A 9,084-nucleotide genomic window follows, 5' to 3' on the forward strand; every position below is an offset into this window, starting at 1 on the left:
TACATCGGGGAAAATTATTTGCCTGGGGAAAAGGAGATAGAGAGTTTTTAAGAGAGCAATGGCAGGGCTTTCGAAACTCCAAATCTCCCCATTTAATGACATTGGTCCTATAAGCATTCCAGTTTTTTCCCTAATCCATCATCCGGCGCCTGCCAGGGCCTCTTGGGAGACACACTTTGGGACAAACTTCTTTCCTAGGTCAGCCCGCCCACCTCCCGCCGCGAGCGCTCCCTGCGTAAGTGACTTGTGCTGACACAACGCTTCGAATCTGGTGGAGGGAGCTTTCCGGGTGACTCACATCTTTGCTATTTGCCTTTGTTTCTGGGGTGTTTTAGCTGCCGTTTTCTTCCCTCTGGTTTTAATTTTGAGAGGAGAGGAAAAAAAGAGCCTCATAATGAATCAAGAATGAGTGTCCTTTCCACTAACCCTCCCCCACTTTGAAGTTGACTTTCTTCCCAAGTTTCATAACTACCCAAGGAAGGCGTGCGGGGGTGGCACAGGTAGGAAGGCATTAACTAACTACCCCTGAATCTGAAGTTGCCAGCCAAACCGAGCCACGCGAGAGGAGACTTTCTAAATCTCCCTCACAACCCGGGCGTTTGCTGTGGCGGATGTAACGTGTGCAGCTCGTTCCTTTCTACCGCTGCTTTGCGTTGATGTGGGTCACGCTAAAATCCATCTCAGCACTGCCGGCGATGCCCGAAGCAGCGTGAATTCCAAGAGATCCACCAGCGGTTTTGTTTCTATCCGAGGTAAATACGCTATGCAAAATACGGAACCACCAAAGGATGCCAGGGAGGGGGAACAGAAGGGGAACCTCTCACCTTTACCGGGCGCGTGGTTCGTTTATCCCCGCCAGCAGAAGGCGCGCAGCCCCGGTTTCCCTCGTCCCCCTCCTTAAAGCCCCCCACTGGCAGCCGAGGTGGGCTACGCGGATGCAATCTGTCCCGCAGCCCCAGCCCTCCCCCGCCCCCCGGCTTGGTTTTTCCCAGGCGTGGAGGTTGGGCTAGGGGCTGGGGTGCTAGGAGAGTCGGCGCCCGCAGCGGGAGCCGGGTAGGCGCGGGGACTCGGAGTTGGCTTTGGAGGCGCTAGGCGCGGAGGTGAGCGGTGGGGACCCAGCGGCCAGAACAGGACCTGGAGGCTGGACCGGGGTTCCTTTCTACACTGGGGCGTGAAGGGAGTGGGGGTCTGGCTGCTAACCCGCCCATGATACACAGCCGCTTTGTTGGAGATTCCCTTCCCCTTTCTGGAGACGCCTGAACCCCTTCGGGATCTGGGGGTGGGGACTGGAGGGCCACGAACTGGGAGTCGGGAGTGGGCGACAGCTGTGTGGCTCCGCACCCCTTTCTCCACTAATTCAAGAAGGCACAAAAAGATGGAAAGAGTCGCGTAACCCGAAACTTCGCTCTCATCCCAACCTGGGCGGGGAGGCGCGGCGGGGGCGGGGACCCCGGAAGGCAGGTGGTCGGCGGGGGCGGTGGGAGCCGGGAGCTGGGGAAGGGAGAAGTTTGCTCTGCTAGAAGTTCTAGGCGAGAGAAGAGTGCAATCCCCACTGCAGGAGCCAGGCGGGAGGTGGCTCTGGTACAGATGTGGGCCCGGAAGAGGCAGGCTTAGCGCTCGGGAGTGGGGACCGCGTCCCTCTGTGGGGAAGGACGCACGCGGAGGCTAGGGCTGGGTAGGAAGGGTGGGGAGAACTTGGCTTGTACTCGGGGCGCGGCTTGTACTCTCTCCCGCTTGTCCCAGGTCGCTCATCGGATCCTGCCCTGCGAAAGGCGCCAACAAAAAGAGTCGAGGAGGTGCCACCCCAGCGGCGGCGGGAGGAGGAGCGCTGAGGCCCGTGTCGCTACCGGTCGTGCGTACTCGCTGGAGGGAAGGGCGGGGAACCGCTCCGGGAGGGGGACGCCCGGTGGCCCGGGGTAAACCAAGTTCCGGCTTTGGTGCCCCTCCCCAATTGACTCCCACGCGTGAAAAGTTTGTAGCCGACACTTGCGGCCGGCTCGCGCCCGCCGGGCCCAGCCGGTCGAGCCTTCGGAGCGGGAGCCGTCCCAGCTCCGGGGAGCTGCGAGCCGCGATGCCTGGGGCGGGCTCCCGGGGCCCCACCGCCGGAGACGGGCGGCTGCGCCTGGCACGACTGGCACTGGTGCTGCTGGGTTGGGTCTCCGCGTCGGCCCCCAGCTCTTCGGTACCCTCGTCTTCCACCTCTCCGGCGGCGTTCCTGGCCTCGGGGTCTGTGCAGCCTCCGCCAGCCGAGCGATGCCCGGCGGCGTGCGAGTGCTCCGAGGCGGCGCGCACGGTCAAGTGCGTTAACCGCAACCTGATGGAGGTGCCCGCGGACCTGCCTTCCTACGTTCGCAACCTCTTCATCACCGGCAACCAGATGACCGTGCTCCCGGCTGGCGCTTTCGCCCGGCGGCCACCGCTCGCCGACCTGACGACGCTCAACCTCAGCGGCAACCACCTGAAGGAGGTGTGTGCAGGTGCCTTCGAACATCTGCCCGGCCTGCGCCACCTCGACCTCAGCCACAACCCTCTCACCAACCTCAGCGCCTTCGCCTTTGCGGGCAGCAACGCCAGCGTCTCGACCCCTAGCTCCCTGGAGGAGCTGTTCCTGAATCACATTGTGCCCCCTGAGGATCAGCGGCAGAACGGAAGCTTCGAGGGCATGGTGGCCTTTGAGGGCATGGTGACAGCTGCCCTACGCTCAGGCTTTGCGCTCCAAGGGCTGCAGCGCCTTGAGCTGGCCAGTAATCACTTCCTTTACCTGCCTCGGGATTTACTGGCCCAACTGCCGAGTCTCAGCCACCTGGACCTTCGGAACAACTCCTTGGTGAGCCTGACGTATGCATCCTTCCGCAACCTGACACACCTCGAAAGCCTCCACTTGGAGGACAATGCTCTCAAGGTCCTTCACAACTCCACTTTGGCTGAGTGGCAAGGCCTGCCTCGTGTCAAGGTGTACCTGGACAACAATCCCTGGGTTTGCGACTGCTACATTGCTGACCTGGTGACCTGGCTTAAAGAGACAGAGGTGGTGCCTGATAAAGCCAAGCTCACCTGTGCATTCCCAGAAAAAATGAGGAACCGTGGCCTCTTGGAGCTCAACAGCTCTGACCTGGACTGTGACGCTCTCCAGCCCCCATCCCTGCAGACTTCCTATGTCTTCCTAGGTATTGTTTTAGCTCTGATAGGTGCCATTTTCCTCCTCGTTTTGTATTTGAACCGTAAAGGCATAAAAAAGTGGATGCATAACATCAGAGATGCGTGCAGGGATCACATGGAAGGGTATCATTACAGATACGAGATCAATGCGGACCCCAGGTTGACAAATCTCAGTTCCAACTCGGATGTCTGAGAAACAGGACTGGTCTGCATGCGGTGTAGACTTCAGAAACAGGACAACTCTGCATGAGCTGTAGACTTCAGTTGGTTTTTGTTTGTTTGTTTTGTTTTTTGTTTTTTCCCTTTACTAGGCTTGCTCCACCCCCACCCTCCATCATCCACAACAGTGACTTTGACTGAAAGCAGTGAAGGGATTTTGCTTCCTTGTTATGTAAAATATTGATGTGTTCTGTTAATGTAAGAACATAAACAGTCGTGCATACAATGTTTATTTACCCCTTTCCTTTCGGTAATCCTCAATGCCTGGGGAGGGAGTTTTTTTTTTTTTTTTTCTTTTTTCTTTTTTTCAAAAGTTCCAGCATGGACATGGACTCTTTCTTAATTCAGTTCAAGGTGTAGCACAGAGAGCATTCAACGGAAGCTTCCTCAGATTTTTTGAGAAAAATACTTTATTCATAAATATGAGTTTCATCCTCACCTACGTAAATTATGGAGAAAATAATTGCATCCCCAAACTGCCTGCAGACCTTAGCAAGCTCTTTTATAGAACCTAGAGCACAGGAGCACCTGCATTCAAGAGCATGCTTACATTTTACTATTCTGCATATTAAAGAAATTTGCAACTTCAGATAACCTTTTTGACAAGCTAAATTACTTTTTGATTGCAGTTTATAGGAAACTGTCCTAAGGGTTTTTCTTTTTTCTTTTCTTTCTTTTTTTTTTTATAAACTGCATTGAGATCCAACAGACTGGATTGTTTAAAAAACAAAACAAAACATCAATAAAAAGTCTTAAAAGAAACATGGTGTGTTCAAGTTTGGTATTTTGAAATGAGGATGAAAGGCAATGATATTGAGTCGTTTTGGTTCAAATCATGAGTTATTAGTTAGCGGACCTGAGATCAAACTAGAGCCCTGTCTTATATAAACAGACAAGATAGTTCTGAAATGCCAGATTCTTTTAGGGCTTAAATAGAATTAAAATATTTATAGGGCCAAACTCTTAGAGGTCCCCAAGTTAATGGTGTTCAGCATTGTGAAGCTGGTAAGAGCGATGAGTTCCTCATGAGAAGCATCTCACAGCTGCTGCGTGGTCTAGACAGATGAGGTTGTTAAGACAGAAATATTAGCAAAACTGAATGAAGTTGCTCCATGGAATTTTAGAGCCAAGGATGAGTCCTGTGGTGGCCATAAATGTGTGAAAATAAAGTATCTTAAAATAATCTGGAATAAAACATTTTTAAAACAAACAGTATTTTCAGAGGTCATAAATTGAAATTCAGAGTCTTGAGAATATTTTCTAAATGTTCAAAATGGATCAAAGAATGTATTTTTTTTAATTACCAGGATTGCATTTAAACTTAAAGAAACACCCAGGGATAAATATTTGTATGTAGGGATAAGTGTCATAAGTAATTATTGGGTTTTATGTTCAGTATTTAGGAATTTGAGGGCTTTTTAAAAAAGGCTAAGCTCCGAGCGCTATGTAAGTGTATTTATCTCCATAAGGAATAAATCATATTTAGGTATAAATTGAAGCAATTCTTCATGGATACTCTTGTCATCCTGTACTCTTCTCGCTCATCTCTAATCCCTGCCCCCTGTCATCATTGGTCACTACAGTGAACAGTAAATTTCATTCCTCTGTCTCCAAGCCATTATAGAAAGGAACTTAAATCTAGCCATTATTCCCTAACTTTAAATAGGAGGACACTTGCATCAACAAACTTCAGAACCTGCCTTCCTTTTAAGTGATTCATGTCTATGGTATCTTACATTTGAAATAAAACTATACTTTGCTATTTTTATAAATAAATAGATCATACCTTAAATTATAAAGCTCTTTGGCAGATTACTTCTTGCAGTTGAGTTCAGTTTTCACTATGTGAATCTGTTCGATGTTTAGAATTGGTTATATGGTTTAGTCAGAAATGGGGCTTTAAGATCTTCAGTTCTGTGTGACTTATTTTGTGAAATAGTATTTACTATGTATGGGTAATATTTCTGATCCTATAATTACCTGAGTAAAGGCTACTTAGTGTTTCATTGAACATGTTACATGTGTATGTGATGTTCATAAACTGGCTGACTGCCATTACTTTCAAAGAATAATGAAGATGTTAGTATGCCAAAAACAGTAAAAAATACCCAATAAATAATAGAAAGGAGCTATTGATGACAGGTTGGTGGATGTGTAGATATTATGTGGTTTTGATGGAGCTTGTTTTACAGGGATTATTTCTTTGCCCCCTGATAATTAAAGAGTTAAAAATTGTGTATTATTGAAGATTCAGGAACTCTGTAGATTCATCGGTTTTTATTCTTGTACTTTTTTTTTTTCTATCAACTCCCAAAGCAGTGATGAATCCATCAAATGAAGATGATTTGTCTGTTCGGAGGTGGCTGTTTTGAGGCTGTCATTCTTTCTTCCACGCCCACCATCCTCTTCTGCATGAACTTGCAGATGTACCTAGAGCCTTATTTTGTACGGTTATAATACATGCGGTCCAGAAGCGCACCAGCATTCTAAGTTCCTTGGAAGACAAGTGCAATATAAACACAACCAGCGTATGGGAGTGATAGGAAATGTGAAAGATGCAAGTTGTGACTTTATTTAAAATAATTACACTTGTTGTATCAACACTGGTCTTTACCATTATACATTGCTCTTAGAAAGCGACAAAATTCCATTTTGTTACTATACTTTATTTCAGAAGGTAAGTATTCAGCAGACATCCTTTATCCTTAGCAAATTGCATTTGAAGAAAATTAAAAAAATACATCTTTTAATCTCCTAATTTGAAAAGATATTCAGATATCTAATGTATGCCTAATTGGTGAAGCAAAGACATTGGGACAGTGCAGCTGTTTGACCCTACATAAGGGCTCTTTGGTGGCTTTCGCTCTGCAGCCTTAATTCTTGCCAGTCAGCTGCCCTGAGTGCATGTCATTGGTCATCTATAAGGTTTCTCTTACAAAGCAGGGAGGCTTTGAAACACATTTGATGGTTGATTTTGTTTCTTTGTTTTAAGAACAGTTCCTCCCTAAAAGATGAACAGGAAGGCTGAGTTGCAATACATGGGTGACCCAATTAGTAAGTTCTCATGAAACATGATTGACAATGAATGCAAATTAATGCTCATTGCAGTATTTAATTAAAAATCAGTGACGCCTTACGTTAACATCTTTTAGAAGTGGCTGTGGTATAAGGCAACCAGTCGATGGCTTTTTCCCTCGGTTATAGTTTTCATTTGTGCTTTGTTGAAGATATTAGAAGCTTTGCTACTCAAGTTTGCTGGAGTTCATCCTTTATCTCATTCCCAGTTTCCATATTGATCTTTCTCCAAAGACTTCGAGACTTCGATAACGGAGACCATGAGGATCTGCAAGGCTAAGAGTTAGGCACGTTTTTTTCTTCCTGCTCCGAAATCCCCCACCTGTCCAGCCTTTGGAGTTGCATCAGGATGACAGACTTTCATTAGATCAGGTAGGCGAGAAAGGGAGGAAATTCTATTTGTGGGTAACATACAAAAACTCATTAATAGTTTCTTCTTAGAAGGTTTCAGCAGCTCGGCAGAGGTGTGGTAGAAATGGGTAGCTTAAGAAGCCCTGTGCTGCCCTGCGCCACTGTCTCCTTCCAGATGGGGACAGCAGCTCCTTGACAGTTTCATACACTTACCTTTCCGTTCTTCTTGGAGACTGGATTCAAACAGGCAGACTTTTCAATTGTGTGTTTTATCTGAGAACATTTTAGCAGCCCGGTTATTGCCATGGGTTAAAAAAATCAAAAACCCTAGACTTAAAGTTGTTTGAGATAGGTTTATATATTTACAGATGCATGAATTCTTAGTGTTTCATACTTGGAGGGGCTCTTAGACATGCCAGGCAAGTGTTCCATTCTACAAATGAAAAACGAAGACTGTGACTTAGCCATAGCATAATGCCTGCCACTCCAGGTGCCAGGATCCTAAGCTACCCATCTCCCACTCTGATTGACAGGTGGCAGTATTGCTATTGCCTACCCTTGGAAATTCCTGTTGTCTGATTCTTAAAAACAATTTCCTTGGTGCACTTGTACTGTGTTTTGAGTGAGCATTTCAATCTTCAGATTTCCCTTCAAAATTAGTAACAGGTACCAGGCTTCAGGTCCCTTGACATATGCTAATGGGTATGAATGGATATTTTTCTGATTGTTGTTCCTATGAAACATCTCTGTATCTATAGCATGATAGGAAATAGTTTTGTAGTTCTATTATTTGTAAATTGTACAGAAGAATGGATTTTATCACAGTATTTTCATATATGCCTATTCACTCTCGTGATAAGAAATATTTTGGAAACTTTATGGTGATACTTGGATTGAAGAGACAGAAATTCTGGAATGCTGGGTAACATGTATAAGTCTGTTTTGAAAAGGAATTAGTTTAGCTGGTGAGAAATGAAACAAATTAGGCCGAGTTCATGGCCACGAGGTTGGTGGCCAGGCGAAAGGGTTGGTTTTGCATGGTATGGTCTGCTCTGCTGTCCGTGCCTCTGCCAGGTGTGTGTCGCCATCCTTCCGGGGTCTGGACACAAACAGGGCAGCTCCAGCAACATGGAGCACTCTCGCTGTAGTAAAGGCCGTGTGTTGACAGCCTGGCCAGTCCTGCCGCTGCACAGAGTTGCTGTCTGTGCATGCAGTCCCACGAACAAGAACCCCAGCCATCTTCCGCTGTAGCACACATGCCACCGACTGCAGAAGGTTTGACATTTATGTGCATTGTGAGGAGACTTAGATGGGTACCTTTGAATGCATCATGTAGGAAACTAGGTTTGCTTAATTATCCTAAATAAAAATGTGCCTTAAGTTATGACTGCTACATTACAAACTAACACATAAATTTTTATTAAATATGCCCTCTCTTTAGCCAACATTTTATGATAATAAGGCCCATTTATGATTCTTTTTAGTTTGATTAATGTCAGAAAACACTTATCAAGGAAGCAAAAACTTAAAATACAACCAAAAATAAGACTTTTTTAGTGGAAAGTACCTATTTAATAATATGTTTTAATTTAAGGACATAGTTGTGGTTTAATTTTTTTTATTGAGACCTTGTAGGCTTTTCCCACATAGTGCTCCAAAGACATCTGTGATATATGATATTTAAGGGTCACTGTTTGTACACAGGGGAAGTGGACTAGCTGTGACTTTAGGTAGGTCAGTTTATAACCTCGTTCTTCATGGACAGTCTCCAGTGGTAGAATGTCATGGCGGTGAGCTTCAATGAAGACAGCTTTCTAATCAGACACCTGTGATCATTCATAGAGATCCCAAATGTGGGTATACATATTAAAATACATATTTAAGCTAATTTATACTTTTCAAAATATTTAAATATAAACATAATTTATAAGTATTTAAACTCCAGAGGTCAAGGATACACAGTGTTTGATACTGTCATCAAGGGGGAAAGTCTTAACGTTGAGATAAACTGCTTTCTCTTCCTGCAACTTGTATCTTGTGTATGTCATTTGCATGTGATTTACTTGCAATCATTGCCACTATCCATAAAATTGCTTTGGTAGCTGGTTTTAGAATACTGTGTTTCATACAGAGGCATGTCTTGTGGCTTAGGTGATCCTGTAGTGAGCATTGTGCCTGCTTATGTTTCTGCTTTTGTCATTTTCTCTCTTAGTGCAGATGCTTGAAGGAGAATAACTATCTTTACCTAAACTTGAAAGTAATGTTGAAGCCTATTTAAAA

General features: G+C 45.6%; 1 protein-coding gene across 3 annotated transcripts; it reads left to right on the forward strand.

The window, feature by feature from the left end:
• The first annotated feature begins 563 nt into the window (after positions 1-563).
• On the forward strand, positions 564-4,224 carry Tpbg (trophoblast glycoprotein). 3 transcript variants are annotated; one of them, XM_057767583.1, is made up of 2 exons: positions 564-752; positions 1,744-4,224. In XM_057767583.1, exon 2 carries the CDS (start codon positions 2,072-2,074, stop codon positions 3,350-3,352), a length of 1,281 nt encoding a protein of 426 aa, XP_057623566.1. In that variant the 5' UTR covers positions 564-752; positions 1,744-2,071; the 3' UTR covers positions 3,353-4,224. The 3 variants fall into 3 exon arrangements, with proteins under 3 accessions (XP_057623566.1, XP_057623567.1, XP_057623569.1); XM_057767584.1 differs by lacking the exon at positions 564-752 and adding an exon at positions 1,046-1,100; XM_057767586.1 differs by lacking the exon at positions 564-752 and adding an exon at positions 1,496-1,581.
• Positions 4,225-9,084: the final 4,860 nt, after the last annotated feature.

Source organism: Chionomys nivalis, chromosome 4 (genome assembly GCF_950005125.1).
Source record: "Chionomys nivalis chromosome 4, mChiNiv1.1, whole genome shotgun sequence".
Lineage (NCBI taxonomy): Eukaryota > Metazoa > Chordata > Mammalia > Rodentia > Cricetidae > Chionomys > Chionomys nivalis.

Coding starts and splice junctions, on each gene's coding strand:
- Tpbg (XM_057767583.1), top strand. CDS start 2,072: ATGCCTGGGGCGGGCTCCCGGGGCCCCACCGCCGGAGACGGGCGGCTG.